Consider the following 24,321-nt stretch of genomic DNA (forward strand, 5'->3'; position numbering starts at 1 on the left):
CGCCATAAATTTTCTGGATCTAAGGATTTCAAAAGATAATGAGGGATTCTTACACACGTCTATCTTCAGAAAGGCAACAGATCATAATACCCTATTGCATGCAAATAGCTTTCATCCGCCATGGCTTATTGATAACATACCCTTTGGACAGATCCAGAGACTAAGGCATATATGTGACTCAGATCAGGATTTTTCAAAATCAATCGATGGATATGCAGCAGCATTTTCGACAAAGAGGATATGGAACACAAACTCTTGTTCTAGCTCATAATAGAGCACAATCACTTGAAAGGAAGAGTCAGCTTAAGTCTAGACCCAAAAGAGTGTTAACTCAGAAACCCTACTTTGTCACTCATTATACCAAGGAGGCTGTCCAAATTAAATACATTATTAAGAAAAACTGGAACATCATTGAATGTGACCCGACTTTACAGGAAATATTCATGGAACCCCCTGGGATCAGCTTTAAGAGGGCCCCTACAATTAAAAACAAGTTAGTAAGAAGTTACCTCCCCGCTCCTAAACGTGAAACTTGGCTTAGTCAACCCAATGGAAACTTTCCTTGTGGTAATTGTAATTATTGTGAGAATATGGCTAAAACTGCTACATTTATGGATGTCTTCAGTAATAAGACTTACACTATTAATAGCTTTATTAATTGCAATACTACCCATGTTGTCTATCGATTAGAGTGTACATGCGGCTGTTTTTATGTAGGCCTTACTAAAAGGAGATTGAGGAACAGGGTAGCTGAGCATAGGTATGCCACTCGGACTGGAAATATGAATTATCCAATGGCCAAACATTCCAATGGCAAAACATGGGAGGGATTTGACCTTACGAGTAGTGGGTATTGAGGCTATTCGCCTTGATGCCAGGGGTGGGATATAATCAAACGCCTTAAACAGAGGGAGACATATTGGATTTATTCCCTGAAGGCCACTAGTCATCCAGGTCTCAATGAAGATTTTGACCTTTTTTATTATTTTTATAATTGTTGTGTCTCTATAGGGACAGTATATTGTTTTTTGAATACAACAGACCCATTTTGCCATTTTTGTACACTATTCATGTTGTTTTAGAACAATCTTAATTGAGAATTATGATGTGTATCTGGTTTATTTACCTTTGGAGTATATTGTGTGGAGTACACTGGATATTTTCAGTAGTGTCATTCCTGTTCTTCCACTTGGAGATGTCTCATTTGGTCCTGTTTGGTTTAACCTTTGGTATCAGACATGATCTGAACTATTGCCTCTAGTGGCAAAGAAATTGTGTTGCAAGAGTGGCACACCTGAAATCAATGCAACTATAAGTATGGCTTGATTCTGTTTGTTTGTTACCAACACCCTGAAGAAGGCCAGTGGGCTGATACGCGTTGGTGTTTTATGCTTTAGCCCTTTTAAACAATAAAGGCTTTTTAACTTTTGCATCCTACTGAGTGCCTGGACCTGGATTTTTGCCAAATTCTTTTTCATGAACAGTTTACCCTTCCATGAGCACCAGAGGATACAAGGGATACCAGCAGTGCTCCAGTTCCCCTTTGTTCACAAAAGACCATGTTTGTAATGACAGATCAAGAGCTGTAGTTCTGACTATCTGAGTTTGCTATCCTGATTGCCAATGTTAGTTTGAACTACAGCTGAAATGATTAGTCAACACTATTGACAATATTGTCAATAAAAAAATTGAAAAATTTTTTGTTGTTGAATAGTCACTGCCATAATGCAGTTTGACAAGTGTAATTCAGTGTAATTCTGTAATTCAGCCCTCCTGCCTGCAATCCAAAAGAAGACAAAGCAGTAGAGTGCAGGAAAGCTTTACAAAATTACAAACAAATGATGATGTCATGTGTAAAGACCCCAACAGACTCAAGACGATGTTCTTTTTTGTTCTTTGCTTAGGGGTAAAAAGAAGTTTGATATACACAAGCAGCAGTTTACTGTTAGAGAACATCCTGTCGCTGCTGAGAGCGATGTTAAGAATATGAAAATACTGATTGTGCTGGGCATTTGCCTCTCAATAACAAAATAAACACACAAAAAGCATGGACCTGTGGGAAAACAGCAGTTAAGAAAGCATCTGATTATAGCGATGTGGATGATTGTCTTTCAAGCATTATGTAAATATATATACACATTTTTATTTATACAACTGTACAGTAAATAATGCATAAATCTGTTATTATGTCTGTTCTCGGGTCATATATGTATGTATGAATGTACCAAGAGCTCCTAAAAAACCACACACTAATATAGCAAATTCTGATTAAACATGAAATACAGCATCAGTGTCACTTTCAAGTTAGAATTACAACTTCATTTTCTGCTATAAAACAGCTCTCTATGAATATGTATAGAATATCCATAACTCAAATATTTTAACAAACTGCAAAAGCTAAATAATCGATCAAAGCCTAAGCAATAACCAAAATAATCATTGATTAGTCAATTAATCACTCTAATAACTGTTTGATTAATCAATTTTCAAAATAATCTTTGAAATAGATTAAATTATGGTTTTGGAAAACACCAAATCAATTGAGAAACGAGCAGCTTATTGGTTCAACATATTTTTTGAGAACTATCCCTTTAATGTGAAAAGACCTTTAGAGGAAATAAGAAAACAATAATTTAAAGAAACTTGTTTTGCAGAAAAACGTCCTTAAGCATGTCGGTTTAGGTACTCACAATTCAGAGGTCTGGATGTGCCTGGCAGTGCCTTCGATGGTGTTGCAGTAGTCACTGGCAAACTTGGTAACGATCTGCAGTAAGGTGGCGCTGTGATCTTCCACAGGCTGGCCGTAGCTGTGGAGTCGGGACTGGTATTGCGCCGTGAGCACTGTGACTCGTGTCTTGAGCTCTGGGAGACAGTCTCTGATGTGATGCATGAGCAGTCGGCTCAGGGTGCGAGCCAGGTAGCGGGAGCCGCAGCGGGAGGCTAATGACGGGTAATACCGCTGCAGGAATGCCTGCTCGTCTTTGCAGGAGTCGGCGAGACTCTTTTGGGTGTTCAAGTCATGTTGGCTCCTGGTGAAGTAAAAAAAAAAGGGATTATAGGATTGGAAAGTAAAAAGTGGATCGAAGCATGAGAAGAAGTAGGAAGGCACCAGAGATCTATTGGTTCTGATCTATTGCTTCTTATAATATCCCATAATCCTCTGTGTGATTCAGTCAGGGCACAAACATAAAAACGGCATCTATTTACTAGGTTATCTCTAAAGCTCATTTCAATTTGTTCTAGATCATTAAACTTGATGTTATGCAGCCTTGGTCTCTTCCTTTCAGAAACCATGAAACTTTCAAAGGAATCTTTCATGAAAAAAAAAAGTTATTATATATAAAATAGAAAATAGAAAAACACAATGACTGTAAATTATTGACTGGGCAGCAATGGTTTTGTATAGTTTTTGAGTCTCTTGTGCTCATCGAAGCTGCATTTATTTAATCAAATTTACAGTAAAACCGTAATATTGTGGAAAAATGTTTTCTATTGCAATATTTATTCCAGTTTTCAACATCATTCCTCCAGTCTTCAGTGTCACATGATCCTTCAGAAATCATTCTAATATGCTGATTTGCTGCTCAAGAAACATTTCAGATTTTTATCGATCTTGAAACTGTTGCGCTGCTTCATATTTTTGTTTAAACTGTGATTGCCATTTTTTCAGAATTTCTTGTGATGAATAGAAATTTCAAAGCAAAATTTAAAACATAAATCTTTTATAACATTTTGAATATCTTTAATGCCACTTTTGGTCAATTTAATGCATCTTTGTTGAATAAAAGTATACAATTATTTTAAAAAACCTTACTGACCTCAAACTTTTGAATGGCAGTGTATATGAATGGCGGTTGAAGGGGTCAAAAAAGAGGCAATTTTAGACACAGCAAGTTATTACTTTTTTCTCTTTGGAAAAAAGTCCACATGGTCATTCATAATAAGACCAAGCAGGCTCAGTAAGCCAGAAAATCGAGTTACTATTGATTTTGTGTTGACTTTAAATATAGAGATTGCTGAAATCATTAGGCATGAATTGTTAATTGAAAAAAGGGTTTCACTCTGACAAAAGTGTCTTCAGCTCTTTCATTAGAGTCGCAGAGAATTTCTAAATTAATCTGCAGTGCATATTTACAGGACAGAGCTAAACTGAAAATTGTTAGTTTACTGCCCACTACTGGAAAAAAGCAGCTTCTACCTTTGCTTCTGTCAAGAAAGTCTCAAGTAATGTGCACATGCTAACTAGGAATGAAAACCACATTTGTAAATTTTCTAAAGAAAACGTGTTGTGAATGGTTGCTAGGGCATTGCTAGGTGGTTGCTAGGGTGTTTCGGGTGGGTTTGGTGTATTTGCTTATAGCAGGGTTTCTACACATTTTCCATTTCAAAATGGAAACACCAAACCCAGACAAGTTCAATGCACAGCATTTTATTACAATTGCAAAACTATTACTTTAATGGATTACGTTTGATATGGCCTTTACACTCACTACATACACTGAAAATATTTAAAATTCATAATACTGTCATTCCAGTATAATAATGTTTGTTACACTATTTATTTCATGATAAAGAGCAGACAGTAACCTCACTCATAAAGTATTGCCTATATAACAATATTTTACATTATTTTCAGCATTACATAGTAGTCATCTGTAATCAATAGGGCAGTCATCTGTAGGTATATTAGCTTTCTCAAAGTGATAATGTGCTTACGTGTAGAGAACAAACCAAAACGCTTTATAAACTGCATATATTCACCTCTGACTCATCTGTTTGATACTGTAATCATGGTTTGTTGTTGCGTGATAACCAAACAGCACAGAAAGAACTTGTTTACAGACTGGTTGAAAAGATCACACACTCACTTTATCTGTTGTTGGTTTGAGGTGCTCACACTCGTTCATTTAATAAAGTTGAAGAAAAACAGTTTTGAGCAGGGAAGAGAAACACCTTGAACTCACTCAGGAATGTTACAGGAAAAGTTCACTCAAAAACGAACATTTGCAGAATACTTACACAGCCTCAGGTCATCCAAGATGTAGATGAGCTTGTTTGTTCATTGTTACAGATTTGGAGAAATGTAGCATCACATCACTTGTTCACCAGCGGATGCTCTGCAGTGAATGGGTGCCGTCAGAATGAGAGTCCAAACAGCTGATTTAAACATCACAATAATCTACAAGTAATCCACACCACTCCAATGACGGTGAAGTGAAGTGAAAAGCTGCATGTTTGTAAGAAACAAATCCATCATTAAGAGGTTTTTAAGATAATACCATTGCTTCTGAATAAAATATGAGTCCATAATCCATATACAACGTTTCCTCCAGCACAAAAGTCCATCCTCTGTTGTCCTTTTACATAAAAATCCACCCCCATCTTTGTTTAGGATTTTTTTATTATTTTTTGGACTGTGCTTGATTTGTGCATATTTCTCTCCTGATTCAGAAAAGAAGATTTTTACACTGGAGGAAGCAATTTTATGGATAGAGAGAGTTTTTTTTTAGTTTGGAACTCACAGTTTAAAGTTAAAATGATGGATTTGTTTCTTACAAACATCTCCTATAAATCACTTCATAAGATTAACTGATGGACTGAAGTCATGTGGATTACATGTGGATTTTTGTGATGTTTTATCAGTTTCATTTTTGGGTGAACTATTCCTTTAAACGATCCCTAAAAAAATCCCTAAACTTGGCTGCCTGATCCAAATGCCATGATCAACACTCTGCTTGTATGTTTTTTTTATTTTTAGAAATTCTAAAGTGTACATTTTAGAACCCAGAATACAGGCAGTAGTTTGGAAATGTAGCCTTTTTCCCCCATATCCATACTTCTCTCCATATCCTAGAATATCCAGAATTTTTCATACACGAAACTGGCCCAAGTATTAATGATATTCCAGTCTCTAGATACAGCACAGGTTATTCCTTTAGTCTGAGTTATGCCTGATTCATCCACCAGTCAAGTCAGATCTCTCTTCAATTACACATGATTTGAGGAATCATTTATGTCCGTTGCACAAACGGTGCTGGGTTAGATCCATGCTTACATTTAATATTTAAGGTTAGGGATTAGTTTGAACTACTGATAAGCAAACACTACTGATAAAATGACTGACCAATATATTTCACCGAACATGTCTTATATTTGTTGCCTGTGCTTGTTTTCCATAAACTCTCTCATAGGAAATCTTCTGTTGGACAACTCATTGTTAAATCCTTAAAGCGAGCATAGGTTAAAACTGAAGAGACGATGGCCCACAGCTATGTCTGATTAACTTAACGAGAGTCGAGAAATGAAAAGTGTCACTGCAGTTCTTCTCCCCAATTAAACTACCTCCTGTATTTGTACAGGCCCTAAAGGACATGCTTAAGCCAAAGCTGAATAAACCAGTGATTTATCTCAATTGCGGCTCTGAGTTAGCTGGAAGACATGGTACCCTTCGGTGCTAGTGCATGAATAGACGGCGGGAGAGGAGAGGATAACAGCGTAGGGAATATTACAGTCACTGCTGTTTAGGGTTATGATAGAGAAACTCGAAATGTACAAAAATTATACTGTGGCTTTTTCACATGGTTGATTAAGTTTCTACTGCATTCAAAAGGGCCATGTACCGCACTTTTGTAGCACTTTATTTTTTTCCCTGAAGTCCACTTAAAATGTTATTCAAGGTTTCATGTGCTTGTTGTGATGTAGTTTTACACGGTCATTTTCCACCCTCTCACTGAACCTTATGCTTAAACAGGCTGTTTTTGCTGCTGTGCCTCTAGCACTTCATATGTAAATGAGTTCTGTAATGATCTATTCTGCCTCATGAGAAAAAAAAAACAGACTCTGCACTTTTGCAAAATGTGAATTACTTTGCTGCAGGTCAAAATCGGTGCAGTTTCGAGGTGAAATGACCACCCGCTTTGCTAAAAGAGCTAGAGGGATCTATGATTTTTGCTTTACGAGCACTTACACCATCAAGTTGCACAGAACAACAAAAACTCAGTAAAGTCAAAGTTCAGAGGTATTTCAATTTAAATTAAAAAATATATATATATATTATTTTTATTGTTATTTTTAGGTAGGACATTTTTTAAGAACATTTTAAGCAAGGACACATTAAATTGATTTAAAAGTGACAGAAAAAAAATATTGTAAATTGTCTATTTCAAATAAATACTGTTTATTTTGTTAGTTATGTACTGTTATTTTATGTTAGTTTCATTAGTTACATACTGTATTTTTTCATTAATGCAGCTTTGGTAAGAATAAAAAACTTTCAAAAATATTAGTAAATATTAAATAAATATTATTGTTAATAATAACCTCAAACATTTGAACAGTTGTTTTTCTGTATCTGAATTTTCTATACATATTATTATTAACAGTAATAATTCAATAATATATTAAATTCATATTAAACAGCTTAAATGTATTAAAAAACAGTGGACTGCAAATACAAATACTCCCATTTCTTGAGGATATTTAAATCACAATTTTAAAGTAGGCAACACGTACATGATATATAGTGTTTCCTTTCAGTAGGTCACTCTCGACGTCACGTCAGTGACCGACGAACTGACATCTTGCTTCGAGAATTATTTCATCCAGCTGCAGCTGAACACAGCATGAGCATAAAAAGGCAGCAGGTGCGATGCATACCAGCTTTTCATTTCGGAGCCGAGCGACAACATCATTCTGCTCCATCCAAGTCTCTTCAGTGAGCTAAGAGTTCAATGCGCTCTTCAAAGCTTCTGGTTTTGGTGGTACAGTGCTTCAGGGTTGCACATTTCAGGCTGCACTACCCCGTTTTGGTGCAAGCGGCCATTCCCATGCACCTCAGCACTAAGAGAGCATTTCCCTGAAAGAGAAATTTCTCTAAAAGAGCTTACACAGGTGTGTCTTTGTATAGAGACAACAGATTGTCTTTTTAAAGATGCCATTTCACCATGCGTTTCTGGATGAGGTCGTTACCTGGCAACGGGTGATGGAACGCAGCCTTATGTGTCTGGGCATTAATCACGCTGAGATGGCATTTGTGAATGAGTCATGTTCCCATTGTAGGAAGATGACCATCTCAGAACTGCGGGCCAGGCTCTGTTTCCTCAAAAAAAGAGGGCAGAGCTCCGTTGCCTCTGCCGCGATCTAGTGCTCGTAGAGGGCTATTTCCAGCAGTAGCCCAAGTGGTATGAGGATTACAGTGGTGGTAAACCCCTCAGGGAACCAACCCTCGGGGGACCATCGCTCCTCTAGCCCTTCGAAACCAGTTGAGCTGCCAAAGGAATGTGCTGGGCCCTCTTCAAAGAGTGTACCAGTGGTATCCTTTGGGGGTCCTCCAGACGACCAGATGTCGATCACTGCATCGGAGGGAGAGCTGTCTGGAGAGAAAGATTAGGCTGCGCTGCCACCCTCCAGGGTGGTGGCAAGGTCTGAATCGGATCCAGAAATTTTGGCTATGCTTTTCCAGGCCACCGAGAGGGTAGGGCTCGAGGGGAAATCTACACCACGTCCCGATCCCTCGGGACTGGATGATTGGTTTCTTGGGGGGACTTGCACTGGTCCTCAGTCCCCCACCTCGGTGCCTTTCTTCCCGGAGGTGCAATAGGAGCTCACCAGGTCATGGGCGGCACCTTTTACTGCTGGAAACCGATATGCTGGTTCCAGAGGAGGAGATCATGTGACCTCATGTGATCATGTGGCAGTGCACACAAAGTCCTTCGCTCTGCTCACTCTGTCAAATATTCTACAATCCTGATAGTGAATTTTGAACTACTCTCTATCTATTCCATCATGAGTACTTCAAAGGTCAAGGACAATCAGAAAAGAGTGATTGAGCAATCACAAATAAAGAAAAAATTCAAAGATTCCGCCATCACCAAAGAGGATCTCGACAGCGCCATTGCTAATGGTATCAAGCTAGCACTTAGTGCAGTAACGTACAGTAAGTAGACATTCAAAAGGCCCTTTTTACCGCCGCGGGTACCGCCACCGCGGCATTTGTAAAGTGCATTTGCAGCTTTTGACCGCTGAGTGGCGCTTTAACCACAAGTTATCAAACAAGCGCATCAAAGCACATTTTCGCAAATAGACGTCAGTTTTGCCTCTCTGATGTGTTAGATTTGACTGCTTCAGTCACGGAAAATGAAAGAAAAAAACTATAGTTTAAATATTTAATATATTTAATATTTAATATTCACAGATGAAAGTTTGGTATTTATGAAGTTATGTGCATTTCTTAGAACGAATTCAAGCAGGATAAATGTCAAGCCTGTGCCTGAGTCTGTGCTTATATTTTCTAAGCTACATGGTATTAAACCATATTTTAGATTTGACACATTTAAAAGGTGTGCAGTATTGTTTATATTATATTAATTATGCGTTATATTATTCAAAAGAAATTGTTGCATGTTTAAACATGAAGCACTGTATAAATTCGTTCTCATTATTTAGGCCTAATTTGCCTAAAACGAATAAAATTAAACCTGCACGATTAAATCTTTGAAACTCTAAAGAATGGACAGATTAATAAAACGTCCTCACGATTAAACTCAAGTTCTCTCATTATAATCAACAAAATTCGTTGTAAAATGTAAAAAATATGCTTTAGTAATTGACAACTTAAGTGATTTTAAAGGGAGCCTTCTTTACTTGCTTTTAAAGTAGGGCAATAACATATGGCAAAAAAAAAAAAAATCCCAGATTTCTTTTTTTTTTTTTAGAAAAAGAATCTGATTTATGATTTAAACCAATTTTTAAATCAATATTCAAATGACGAAGAAATTTTACAAAACAAGTTTTAATATAGTTCTTTATCATTCATTTAGCAGTCAAATTTATAACTGCAACAAGATGATTTAAAAAAAACAGTACTGTTATTACCTTAATGCTGGAAAGACCTTTATTTTTTATTTATTTATTTAATACTAGCCCATCATGCATCTAACCATCCACTCAGCTTTAAGAGCTGTTAAGATTAAAACTGGCAGCTCAGCAGTGAGTCAGTGTCATGGACGGAGGACCTGTTAATATATTTTCTAGTTTATATTTCCATCTCGTTATGCCGTTGGTATAGTTTTTTTTTTTTTTCTTATAGAACTTATTTGTAAATAGAGCAGTCACTGTCTGTATCTACACCAGACACGAGAGATGTCATCCGTGCCCCACAGCAAAAAGTGTGTCTAAACTTGATGACATCACACTGTAGTGTCAAATCATCTGAACACAGTGTCAGAACATTTCATCATAAACAGAACGAGCATGAGTTCACTGATGGGGATCGTGTCCAGTGTATCCATCACTGTGTTCTGTTGTCTTTTGTTGGATCACTCCACTTGTGTCCGGTGTAGACCTGGCGTGCGTTTTTTTATTGTTTTATTTTACAGCCCTGCTTGTTTTAATGTTTTTATTAAATATCTTTATTGATTGCATGGTCATATTATCGAATTATTTACTGCCATGCGACTTACAAAAGTAAAACTTGGCGAGTCGATCAACGAGCATTGTTGCAGGTTGATTTTTGGCGGATGTGCTATGCTTGTGCTCCCGCGGTCGTCTTCATTTCGTCGGGTGAAACATCTCTCTCACTCGCAGCAGAGTCTGTGAGCAGCAACAACTTCCCCTCCGCGCGCACTGATACCAGAAACACGCTCCGCCTTCACTCCGTGGATAAAGTATTTAGGTACATTTGAAATGTTATGTTCATTACGTAGCATATAAAATAATAATAATTAAAAAAAATAACAGGAGAGTTTCAAAGTGGCTTAAGCTATTTTGTGTAAACTTTTTTCCCTATATCACATGCCAAACTAATAACATTGTAAGCATTAAATCTTTAATTGCTGCTTTCTGCTGTGAACATTTTGTTTGTGATGAAAATAACAGTACATTTTTGTCAGTTATTTTATCTAAACAGATCGATTAACCCTCTGGAGTCTAAGGGTATTTTTGGGGCCTGGAAGTTTTGTCATGCCCTGACATTTGTGCTTTTTTCAGTTTCTTATAAATATCTAAATGGGTAAAGTCTAATCTCACTTTAATCAGCACAAACTGGGCTATAATAATGTGTGAGCAGCATGTATGTACATGATTGTGTTTTTGAGAAAAAAAAATGTTATGCATGGTTAGTGAAAAACAAAAAATGTTAAATCACTTGAATAAGGCAAAAAAACACATACAGAACAATGGCTCCCGGGACTTTTGAGAACTGGAGCTTGTAGCCTAGAATTTTTCTTTCTAAATTATGTGAAAATCATCTTGTTTACTCACTCACAGAAAACAATATATTGATTTAAATTTTCTAAGACACTTTTTGTTGGTAAAAGTCATATGCGAGTAGGCTTCAACTATCATGAATATCATTGTGATTTAAACCTGAGAAGACAAAGGCCCGCATAATGAGCTGCATAATGAGCCGCATAATGAGCCATTCAGTCATCTGTGCCACTGAGAGGGAGGGGTTACAAGAGAGAATGTGAAGACAAAATAAATCTATTTAATTTTATGTTTGTAGTTTATTTAAAAAAATATATTTAATTATCCCACAACATACTTTAATATCCACTTGGGGGAGCAGTTAAACAGTTTATCAGGAACAATCAAAGCTGACTTTCAAACAATTTTTTTGCACCATTACTCAAGTCACACAATCCTTCAGAAATCCATTTAGCAATCTTATTTTCTTATTATTATTATTCAGGTTTTTTAAGGGGGATAAATTAAAAGAACACTATTTTTTGTTACATTTGTTGCAGTTACATTTATTTGTTACATTTATATTATTTACATCAAGCTTTTGAATGGTATAGTATTGTATATTGTTATTGAAACTTCATAATGTTTCACTTGCTTATACATTTAGTCAGGAATTATAGTTTGGAAAAAGTCTAACTAGTAAAATGTTTACACGTTATGTGAAAACTAGTACAAGTATATAAATAAATAAAAAGAGACTTACTCATGTTTATGATCTCTGCTGAATAAAGTGCTTCATTCTTTTTTTTCTGAGGAAATCCATTTCTCAAATCCTCAACCTCATCACATCTTTTTGGGGTGAATTATGACTTATTCCTCTCATCGCGAAGCAAACAGTAAAATAAAAACTTGAAGAACAGTCTCGCTGCTTTTTCTTCTGTGTGGGCGTATTCAAGCCGCGCGTTTAGTTTGAATCTGTATAGCGCGTTCAGCGCGGGGGCGTGGTCACATTAGATATAATGAAGGGAGACATGAAAAACAGACATCGCGTTGTTTTCATATGGATTACTTTATCACAGAATATCTGTTTTCGGCGGCACTTGTTTAGTTTAAAAGTAGACATGTCAAGCTTTCTATAGATATCTCTCTCATGTATTTTCGTTGAGTATTCACGGAGTTACAGTTCATTTTAATGACATGTTTGTAAATGAAGATCAGCGCAGACAAAGGCTGCAGACAGCACACCTTGTTTGTTATTTTTATTTTATAAGTGCACAAAGTTTTGTTGTTATTATGTCTGTATCCAAAAAAAGTAGACCCTTTACAGATTCGATTGATGTATTGCTCTTATCTGTACGATTAAAACTGAAAGTGTAATTTAAGTTCTTTTCGGGGTTATCAGGAGAAAATGACTCATAACGCGTATCCGCATTAATCAACTCCAGAGGTTTAACTTCTTCAAGATTTCAAAATCAGATAGCATGCTGGTAATGTAGTAGCACTGTAAGATTACATTTGTTTAAATGCATTTTTTGCTAAAGCGATTGAGTGTGAATCTGTTTAAGAAACAGACAAACTATTAACATCCCGCTCTATAAAAATCGCATGCATATGATCCTTTGTGTAAAGGTCTTCTTTTAATTTTTGTTTAGTAGACTGTAGCCTAAGACTATCCTACATTTTGAAATTAACAAATTGTAAAAAATGTTATGTTTTTTTTAATGTTACAATGTTATATCATAATGTTATTGCTGTTTTACTTCCTTCTTTTATCTCATTTTACAATTACATTCATTTCACAATCCGTCCCTTTGCGCCACAATCAGGAACCTGGGAAAGCAGCTAGAACAACTTCTAGCGTATTTGCTCCCGAGACCTCCTCCGGAAAGAATGGGGCTTCCGCAGCATCCCTGTAGTTTCGCGAGTGATTTTAACACACGACTGAATTACATGTCCATGACACTTTGGTAGAGGATCCCAATTCGTCAGTCACCGATGTGACTTCGAGAGTTACCGGATGAAAGAGAACGTCTCAGTTACGTATGTAACCCTCGTTCCCTGAATGGGGGAACGGTGACGTCAAGTCCCGTCACCACAGCTATTGTACCACCTCTGAGTGGCCGGGTCACCAGCTTGACTCCTCAGCAAAAACCTGGTATGCATTGCACCTGCTGCCTTTTAATGCTCAAGCTGTGATCAGCTGCAGCTGGATGCAACAATTGCAAGCCAATGTGTATTGGTTCATTTCGTTTACACTAGAAGTAGATCGGTCTCTCAAAGCGAGATTCCAATTCATCGATCGATGACGTGACGTTTCTGTCCCCTCCTTCAGTGAACAAGGGTTAAATTTAAAATTTAAAATTCTAAAGTAAATATGCAAATAATGTAGGTATTTTAATATGTTAAATTGTTATTTTGTAAGTAATTTAATATATCAAATTAAATTTACTATGTCCTCCCTAATCCCATTTACGTAAAAAGCTGTTGAGTAACGAATCTGCATTTTGGTGGATTATAGACACGGAGCCAAACCAAAACAATTTTTAAAATATAAACTGCTTATTTATTTTCAGGAAGATTTACTAAATGTAAAGTGCTTGTGTGCCTGCAATTATGTGTTCAAGCAGTGGTTTAAAATTATGTGTTAAAGTAGGGGGTTAGTTTATTTGCTTTATAAACTTTGTGATTGTGTTGACAACATGTTTACAGTGCATTATTTTCAACGTGTTTACTGCCCTTATGAGTAATTCAGGGTTGAGTGAGAATTTGTAGGTTTACTACAGAATAGCTAAAGTGTGTTTAAAAGTGAGACTGGCTTGGATTGGCCTTCTAATGCTCAAGTGTCAAGCTACACCCATGTTATGACATTTAAAATCCAGATAGGGTAAGAGGTAATAGGGTAACTGACCTGTTAACCACACCAATAATGCCCAGTCTCACGGGTATAACCCGGCCCAACAGCACCTCCAGAGCATCTGTCCCCGCATCCATCAAATCCAGCTTACTGACCACCAGCAGCGTCCTGCGACCTGAGGGTACACAGTCAATGAATACACGCCATTCCCACAGTGCCATTCGAAGTGTACTAATGAAATCTGGACAATCTCTGCATGTTGCTCACCATCTGTGTCCACATCTCGTGCCAGTTTAAGGGCATCCGATGTGGCGAGGTCAGAGTTTGCAGGAGAAACACACAGGATGAGGGAGTTGGGGTTCGAGATGTATGACAGAATCATCTCTTGGACTTGAGTCTCAATATCTTCAGGCTGGTCACCAACCGGGACCTACTCAAGAAAATATCACATCACATGACAAAGATAGAGCACACCTTCTGATGTTCATTCATGTTTATTTCATGCTATAACTAGCTGCGGTCTGTCAAACCACATTCAAGAGCATCAAAACGGCATTTATTGTTTGAATTTTGTGATAAAATATTTAAGATTTGAAAGATGAGGCAGCGTTTCTTATCAGAAGTAACAACGCGCAAAGCTTGTTGTGATAATTTGATTGAAGGCGCATTACAAATAATGCCTGGGGAAAGAAACGCTGCAGACCTGGCAACCCTGGATTGAACTACAGGTGGTTTATGAGGGTCAAATAGAACCTGCGTTAACAGCACTGCATCAATGTGTTATTACAGCCCTAAATTCACCACAAGAAACATTTTCTTCATAAGTTGCTGCTCTCTGCTGCCTTTTGATTGACAGGAAATAATCGGCTCTGATCATCGGTTTCTTTTAAACAACCGGCCATGTGCAGATAATTGCTTTTATCAGTCAATAACGAATATTGGGCAATAACATGGTGCATCCCTAATAAAAAAAACTAATACTAATTATCAAAATGTAATAAAAAACAAAACAAAACAAAACAATGGATATTTAAATTTAATCCATCATTAAAAGTCTAATTTCACATCCTGCCCAGTGTCGCAATCTGAAGGCTATGAAAAAAAAATCTAGTGAATATATAAACAGTACATAGGCTATGCTATGCATTAAAGTCATGCTTTTATTTCTATTTTTCAAAAGGCTTATCCTGCAAAAAAAAAAAAAAAAAAAAAAAAAAAAAAAATTTTTTTTAGCCTACATTTAATGTCATTAAATAGTCACAATTATTGCACTCCTATATTTTTTTTATATTTAATATATGTTGTGCCCAAAATATATTTTAATATGCTAAATATATGTTCATAGTTTCAAATTTTTTTATTTTAATATTGTAATTTTTTTTGGAACATTCTTAAATATGTTCCTTGCTGGATTTTATTTAAATTTGTGTCATATGTTCACACATGTTATAGACAACAAATAAAGTTTTTCTTCAAATGTGACATGTGAATGTATTTTCTTGGGATTAAATATAGGGCAAAATTATCTTTTTAAAAATATATTTATATTTTTATACTATATTTTCAAAACATATCTAAATAAAATATTTTAAAAAAATACATATCCTTTGCTGTGTCTGTTTGAAGTGAATGCATACATTTTCAGCAAAGTCTGTAAAGGTTACAGAGATTCGCTAGATTTCAGGGCTAGCCTTTATGTAAAATGAACATAATAGCATGACTTTCTAAGATCTACAGATAAGGAGAAAACTTGCATGCAAGTTATGCACTGAAGCAAAGACGTCTCAGATACTTTGCATAGTACACATAATTGTCAAGCTTGCTGTTAGAGCATCTTCCTCACACAGATTTCACAACAGGTGTTTAGTTTTTCACAACAAGTTTGTCACACAAATTCACCGCTGAACCATAGAAAGATGCTTAGTTTGAATGTGACTGAATGTGTGTTGGCTCGTGACAAAAGACAACAGACCTATTATTGCTATTGCATTGAACTTACCCAATCAGACAGTCATTAAATAATCTCCTTTTGTGTTCCAAAAGATAAAAGTGTAATACTAGTTTGCAGTTAATGACAAGAGAACATTCATTTTTGTGTTACTTAATCCCTGAACTAGAGATAAATAATTGAAGAAGTGATAAATAATTCACAAGTTATGAATAAAATCAATTCTCTGATAGAATATATTTGAAATAATTGGCCACATTATTAAGCTTTTGCTTTAATCGCTTCTTCAAGTTAGGAGTGTTTTTATCACATCCTGTGTTTTTCAGCACTTACTTTAATTTAATTTCATATTAGGAAGAAAAAGACATTAGACTTGACTTTTGAAGTTCAACAAGATGCATTGCTCAAAATCTTGTAAAAAATATTTAATATATACTTAGTACAATGTAAATCAGTTTAATTGTCCCTAAATCTCATGTAAAACCCGTGCTTAGTCATTTCATCATTTGTCATTTGTTTGCATTACATGTTAAAAGAATAGGTCGAGTCACTGTGGGTACCTTAGTGATGCCAGGCAAGTCAACTAATGTCAGACTGAGTACATTAGGGGAAAAGATCTTCAGGTAAATGGGCTCACGACTGATGCCCTGGGGAGGAAAAAGATCCATTAAAACACAGCCTAAAGAAGAAAGCTAAAACTGTATGAAGTGCCATGCTTCCACTGCACCTTATTATTGGTACTGCGATCCGTTTCCTCTTCGATCTCTTTCCGGATTTCACTGAAATCTGTGAAAGTCTGAGCAACGGGAAAACAGCATCTCAATAGAGTCCAGGTTAACAAGCTATGAAGTGTTCAGAATGACCTGTTTTTTCATCAACTTTTTCATTACCTGGTTTTTGCAGTGAAGGAAGGTGCCCCATTCCTCTGCTTTGATACCTTTAGAAGATCGAGAGAGAGAAACACAAGTCAATATTTATGATAATGAGCCTAGCAGAAAATTCAGCAGAAACCCTCTTCCCATAAAAGACCGGAACAGAAACAAAAGCTTTTTACAGGTTTTGACTGCAAAGTGAACATAATGTGAAATCAATATTCAACCAGAAATGTTGCAGTGGCCAGATACACTAGTACACAACTGAGAGAGAGTGAAGCTCAAACGTGCAGGAAACAGTACCAGAAAGATTTAGAAATGAAAACACATTATTTTAAATGGCATTTGCGAAACAGAAGACGAAGCAAGGGCTGTGGGATGAGAAGCACACCAGAAGAGTAAAATGGACAGATGAATGTTCATGCAGACAAACATTTGTTAAAGAACAGAGACCTGGATAATTGTTTTGGGTGTTTTGTTTAGCTCCATTTCCTGAGAAAGCGGGAGAACAGCAGAGAGAGCATTAGGAAGAAACTACTGTAAGTGGATTAGAAACAAATTCACAGAGAGATCAGGATACATCAACAGTGTCAGAGAGGATGTTAGAAGGAACATTCCAGGCTCAATATAAGTTAAGCTCTATGTGTGGAAACATAAACCAATAATCGCATTTACAGTAATGCTCTTACAGTAAAAGTCTATGGGACAAGACATCCCAGAGGGTTTAAATATGAAACCCAAATTGAAATTGAACATTAATGACATTTACAATGCTATGTTAAGATTTTTATTTCAAATGAATGCTGTTCTGTCGAACTTTCTATTCATCAAAAAATCAGCAAAAAAGAAAAAAGAGAATAATGGTTTCCACAAAATATAAATCAGCACAACTGTTTTCAACATTGATGATAATAATACATGTTTCTTGAGTAGTAAATCAGCATAACAGAATGATTTCTGATGCTGAAAATACAGCTTTGATCACAAGAATAAATAAATGTTCCAAAAAATATTAAAGTAGAAAAAGTTTCAGCTGTCTTTACTGAGTTTTTGCTGAAATAAAATAGTACCAACTTCAAACGTGAGCTTTACCTTAACTAGTAAGCTTTTAACATGTGAAATCTTTATGTATTGTGGAGATAGTTTTTGAGATGTTTTTGCATGGTATGTACTAAACCAGAACATTTCTTAAAGATTTTTTACTTGAAGAACACTGAAAGAAATATTCGTCATACTTCTATTTTAAGGTATGCAAAGCAAGCACTTGTGTGCTATGTCTTCGGCTGTGTCATAAAGCCTAGAAAGGCTACCTAGATAGTATTTCCTGGCATCACAGTCATTTCAGTGACATCAAAAATGCTGTTTGGGTTGGAAGACCACTATTTTTTGAGACACAGTATCGGTGTCTGCAGTCGAAAGAGTACAGATGTGATAAACCCTTAGAAGAGACACACTTGTTACCATTGTCTGGTTTGCGCCTCTCCTCCAGTGGAGGCACGTTCACCAGCTGCAGCACTAGAGGGCGACGAGTCACTATTCCTGAGCCTCGGGGCAGAAAGTCTCGTCCAACCAAACTCTCCAGTACTGAACTCTTCCCACTGCTCTGTGGATTCATTTGACCACATGCTTGACTTGACAGAGAAAATACTTGCACCGTGTTTACATGTACACCTGCTTCATGATGTGCATGATGTATTATCACAAAACAAAAGTAAAAATGCATTGCCCTGCATAAAGTCTCAAATTCAAACCTTGCATATTCACACGACTCACCTGTGATCCCACGACTATGATCTGAGGAAGCTGGATGATCTCGGCTCCAAGTGTGAAGAAAACCTCCTGCAGCCTGTTAATGATGGGGATCAGAGTTTCCATCTTTGAAGAGAAAAAAAGATGGAAGCACTGGTTGTGAAGCTGCCGTACAGCACTCAAACAACAGATAGTAGCTACATCAACAGAGATGCTTCACGCATTATAACAGTCATATATATATATATATATATATATACATACACACACAAAACATTTTTCCCAATTTTTTACAGAAAGAGGTTTTTAATAACTTAACTATAATTACATTTTGTATGATCTATTTTATATATTTTATATATTTTAAAAAGTACATGTCTAAATACGTATGTTGCTTCTTTTTTAAATAATATGTTACTCTGAATGACAATGGAACATTAGTCACCCATATTTTTTATAAAAGTTGATACATACATACATACATACATACATATATACATATATACATATATATATAATTAATAAAGGTCTTGATTCACCCTTACATCTGAGCAGAAAGTCTTAAATTCATAAAATAATATCATTTAAATCATAAACTCATATACATCTTACATTTATATCATATATATCTTACGTTTCACATGTAAAAAGCACAAGCCTGAAGAACAAACGACCCTGAAAGACACTGATTTGATGCGATTAATTTGTAGTACAAACACACACACACACACACACACACACACACACACACACGTTCATACGCATAGCTAGTAATTATAAGCAAAAGACCATTTAATTTAATAAAATGAGAGTAATTTGGTATTTAATGTTATAGTCCTGTTGAATATTTCACGACAGACATCAGCCCTGCAGTGTGATGATACTGACAGCAGAACAAGGTTAACGTTACATGACAGCAGAAACCATAAAACGGGCTACATACCTTACTGTAATGCGATGTGTCGAGCCTTCTACAGAATTACACAATCAGAGGTTTATTACGCTCACTGTCATGCTGGAAATATATAAAATATAACATATAGTCAAGGGAAGACTGACATGTTTCGAGGTTTTGATTTTCTGCTCCTTTACAGCAGGCTGTCAAACTAGACGGATCCAGCGTCAGCTACGAGAAATCTGATTGGCTAATGCAGTAATGACGCTAGAGTTTATTTTCCTCTTATTGGATAACATACCTATCAATCATAACATGTCATGCCTGCTTTTCCACGCCCCTTTCCAACATCAGGACCCTTCAATATTATTTCGGCCGTAGACTTCAAAATCACAGGAGCATATTTGGATTTAGGTAATTCTTCTGGAATTACGAGAGGAAGAAAAAGAAAAAACAATTATTTTCATAACATTTTAAAACATTCCAAGTATGTCGAATTTATTAGGATGTTTGTTTAAAATCATGTGACAGATGAAAAAGATATGAATTAGGGAAGTAGGCTTGGTGAGGAATTGAGGAAGTGTCAGTGAGTCAGATGCCTTATCCAAATACCCACACTTGTGGCCATCTGAGAGTGCGTGCGCGTCATGATGTGCGCAAGACTGTCCCAGATCTTAAAATCTCAGACGTTATCTTGACTCACTAAAAAGCTTAAAGAGGTCATATGATAAGATTTCAAGGTTTTCTCTTTGGAGTGTTACAACCTGTTCGTGAATAGATAAGATCATTAAAGTTGCAAAGACTAAAGTCTCAAACCCAAAGAGATATTCTTTGTAAAAGTTCAAACTCGACCACGCCCTCCTAAAATGCCTAATTTAAACACACCCCCACATGCCTACGTCAGGATGTGGCAAGATTTGCATAACGCCGCCCAAATGTTCAAGCAAAGAAAGAAGGCGTAACTTTTTTTCTCGCTGTAGTAGTGTTGCCACCAGCGCCATGTCGTGGAGACGCTGTGTGTTTCATTGCAAAAGCAAAGATACTTTGTTTGGCCTTCCAAAAGAGGACACAACTAGAAATCAGTGGTTAAGTTGTATTTAATACACTGTTCCATATGATAGCGTTTTAGTGCCATGTTAAAAAAATATATATATATTACGGGAATAAAGTCGAAATGTTTCGAGAATAAAGTCAAAATATTTCGAGAATAAAGTCTAAATGTTTCGAGAATAAAGTCAAAATATTACAAGAATAAAGTCGTAATTTTACGAGAATAAAGTCTAAATATTATGAGAATAATAGGGCTGCTCCGATCACGATCGGCCGATCGTTAATGCGCATCTCGTCAGTAAAGCCGGTTCGCTAATCAGCGGTAAATTCCATCAGGTGCGTGATTTCACATAGAGCAGCTGTTACTACACAGAGCCGCTGCTAACTGAGAAGATGCGCAAATAAACGCTGAAAATGAATGTGGATTTGCGCATCTTCTCAGTTAACAATGGCTCCGTGTAGTAACAGCTGCTCTATGTGAAATCACGCACCTGATGGAATTTACCGCTGATTAGAAAACCGGCTTTACTGAAGAGATGCGCATAATGATCGGCCGATCATGATCGGAGCAGCCCTAGAGAATAAAGTCGCAATACTACGAGAATTAAGTCGTAATATTACAAGAATAAAGTCAAAATGTTTCGAGGATTTAAATAGTAGAAATTAAAGTTATATTATTTAGAAAATAGGCCTTTATTGCCCATGAAAATATCCCTGATTGAAAGCATTGGGAGAAGTTGCAGGCCTCCGGGATTGATTTGAATATTGTTGCGTCCGAGCAGCTGCAGCATCTTACTGGGATGAGGAAGAGTCCATTTTAAGGACTTGCGAAAACCGCTTAATATCAAGAATATGATATTTATTAACAGACTGAACAGGAACAGCTTTTTATTTTAACATCAGCTCACACAGCCAATCGACTTTCCTTTTGGGGGCGCTGTTGCTATCTTATTTAACCTTATTTAATTTTTTTAATACACTACAAATATATATGGGGGATTATAAGCAGAAATCATACCATGTGTCATACTCGCGGGGCTTGGAAATAATATTTCCAATTCCATTGCATTTGTTATTTGTAGTGCAACAGCCACAAAATAAGAAATAAGACTTGTGCTTTTGATAGACCTACTTTTAATGTCTCAGATTTCAAAATCATTTTTATAGCGAAACACATATTATGTGTCTTACAATAATGTGTTTTTCAAGCTTTTTGATGCTCAGATCACTGTATTTACGTGAAACAATTCATTAAATTAAACTGTTTTCTTTGTGAAAATTCCAAATATGTGAAAATTTATTTCTGTTAATATTTTGACTTTAATCTCGTTTAATTTCGACGTTATTCTCGAAACATTTAGACTTTATTCTCGAAACATTTCGACTTTATTCTCATAATATTTTGACTTTATTCTCATAATTTCAACTTTAATCTCGTAATCTTCTATTTATTTTTATTTTTCAACGTGGCACTAAAACGCTGTAGTAGTTCCAGAACAGATCAACCCAAATATTCAGATGTGTGCAGTGCATTTTATGGAGAACTGTTTCCTGATCTGTCGGCTGTTCTGACTCACAGTCTGTAAGTATGTTTTCATATTTAAAGGATTTGCCACTGAATGCAGACATGGTTTTATGTTTACGCAGCGTGATGCAACACAGTGTGTAAAAAGACAGTATAAGTCATTATAATCAGTAATTATGTCCCAACTGGATGCAACAAATGCCTTGTTTATATAGGGTTTTAATGTTTTTGTCTCGGCGCTCCGGAAGATGTCATCACAGTATAGTGAATGGCGTAACATTTCCGTCACACGCTTGAGGGATTCGGCCAATCACAACGCACTGGATAGCTGGCCAATCAGAGCACAGCTCGCTTTTCAGAGTGAAGAGCTCTGTAAAAATGTATGTGTTTCAGAAGGCGGGGCATAGAGGAGCAACAATAATGTACAGTATGTGGAAAATAATGTTTTTTATACATTTTTTTTACCTTAAACTGCACAAACACATTTCATTACACCAAAGACACAAAATAATGTTATTTTTAGCAACCTCATATTATGAGCCCTTTAACACTCCAGAGCAGTATTCAAGGCTTAGTGTATCCCATCATGCATCATGTTCTGGAAATAAATCATGAGACTTTTTGCCAAGATCGCATGAGAGGTCATAGCAACCATTGCAATGTAAGTTAAATATTAATAATAACAAGATATTACATTAATTTGGTAGTAAATCAAAGTGCTACATGTTCTATTGCTGCAACGATTAGTACATTTATTTTGTACTACATTTGGGACTGTTTTTTATCATTTAATTATAAGCACCAGAAATTTAACTGTGTCATCTGTTATAGGGACTACTGAACAGACATTTAAAAGTCTATTTTAAAATGCAAACTATTGAAAATTAAAATAAAACTCTGTAAACACTTGCATTTTTACAACACTATGTCCCTTCAGGAAATGAAAAGTTCTACACAAACTTGTGGTCTTCATGCTCACTTGAACACTTGGACCAAATACAGGAAATACGTCATAGAAGTAGTCTTTAGTAGTAGTTTTGAAGTAGTTTTGGGTTGCATAACAATTACAATGAGTTTACTCGTTTTATCCTTTAATTCATAGTTCCCTTTCATAGGTCACTTCGATGCTGCGGTGACGTCACCACGTATGGGAACACCTTCGGTGTGACGAATGTCTGAAGCCCTATACCATCCCGCCAATCCTATTGGCCATATAGCTCGTGGCACCGCCCATGCATGCGTACGCATATATATATACCTGGTGCCGCGCGCCATTTACCTCAGATTTCATTCCTTCAGTACGAAGCGAATCTTCTGTGCCCTATTGTCTCGCGTTCACAGCGATCATCAACGAGCAGTATACTCCTCTCCGCGGACGCGATGAGTTTCAAAAAGTGCAAGGACCCGTGTACTAGGTACATCGTTAAGGGGGACACTCATGACAGGTGCGTAGTTTGCCTAGGCTTACACCACGCACAGGAGGCACTTAGCTGCCTTTCTTCATGCCCCCATTGCGATGGCCTGCAGCTCAGAGTGCTGCGCTCTAGGGTAGATGTGTTCTCCGATGTCGCCGTGTCTAACCCCCGCCACACCACTTCTGCGACTGCCAAGGCACCGCACGGGGTTGATAGCTTGGGGTGACACGTGTGACATGGAGTTTGAGGACAGCTCAGCGCTGGAAAATTATTCTCCACATCGCTCGCTCTCCCCTACCCTAATACACAGAAAAACTTTTGAGCCTGTCGTCTTTTCCTGTGAGGATTTGCGGCCAACACCGGAGGCATGTAGTGACATCTCCTTAGGTTATGACCGCCATGATGACGACGTTCTATCCACTGCGGCCTCGGGGTCTGAGGACTTCACGGCCGACACGAGCCCTCTCCCTCCTAGCGGACAGGAGAGGCGTGTTTCCCCCCCCTACAGTGAGCTGTTGGACGTGGTTTCCCATGCAATGGGTACATTGGGGCTGGAATGGGAGGTTGAGAAGGATCCCGAACACTGCGGCTGCGGATTTCGCCACCATTTCTGATATGGCGGGCCATGGCTATGCAGCGATGCCGCCGGTGGAAGAGGTTCTCGCCGAGCATCTTGCGCCTAATTCGGCCGCGGCGTGGAAGTCTCGCCCCCTCCTTCCCTTGAAGGCGTGTCGAGTCACGTCTAGTTTAGTGGGGAAATCCTATATGGCCGCTGGCCAAGCGACTGCTTCGCTCCATTCTATGGCGGTCCTTCAGGCCTACCAAGCGG

At 37.1% G+C, this 24,321-nt stretch overlaps 1 protein-coding gene across 2 annotated transcripts in view; it reads right to left on the reverse strand.

Moving 5' to 3' along the window:
• The window catches only part of LOC132115376 (dynamin-1-like protein), a 36,535-nt gene extending 16,826 nt beyond the window's left edge, over positions 1 to 19,709 (reverse strand). The window contains exons 1-10 of one of the 2 annotated variants that reach the window (XM_059523822.1): positions 19,551 to 19,709; positions 18,632 to 18,733; positions 18,320 to 18,461; positions 17,312 to 17,350; positions 16,877 to 16,923; positions 16,714 to 16,782; positions 16,547 to 16,633; positions 14,306 to 14,468; positions 14,093 to 14,213; positions 2,691 to 3,029 (exon numbers count right to left, since the gene is read on the reverse strand). In XM_059523822.1, coding sequence (XP_059379805.1) covers positions 2,691 to 3,029; positions 14,093 to 14,213; positions 14,306 to 14,468; positions 16,547 to 16,633; positions 16,714 to 16,782; positions 16,877 to 16,923; positions 17,312 to 17,350; positions 18,320 to 18,461; positions 18,632 to 18,733 — 1,109 coding nt within the window. In that variant the 5' untranslated portion in view covers positions 19,551 to 19,709. The remainder of the gene's footprint in view (positions 1 to 2,690; positions 3,030 to 14,092; positions 14,214 to 14,305; positions 14,469 to 16,546; positions 16,634 to 16,713; positions 16,783 to 16,876; positions 16,924 to 17,311; positions 17,351 to 18,319; positions 18,462 to 18,631; positions 18,734 to 19,550) is intronic. The other variant, XM_059523823.1, reaches the window with a different exon arrangement.
• Positions 19,710 to 24,321: the final 4,612 nt, after the last annotated feature.

This window comes from Carassius carassius, chromosome 34, assembly GCF_963082965.1.
Source record: "Carassius carassius chromosome 34, fCarCar2.1, whole genome shotgun sequence".
NCBI classification, from domain to species: domain Eukaryota; kingdom Metazoa; phylum Chordata; class Actinopteri; order Cypriniformes; family Cyprinidae; genus Carassius; species Carassius carassius.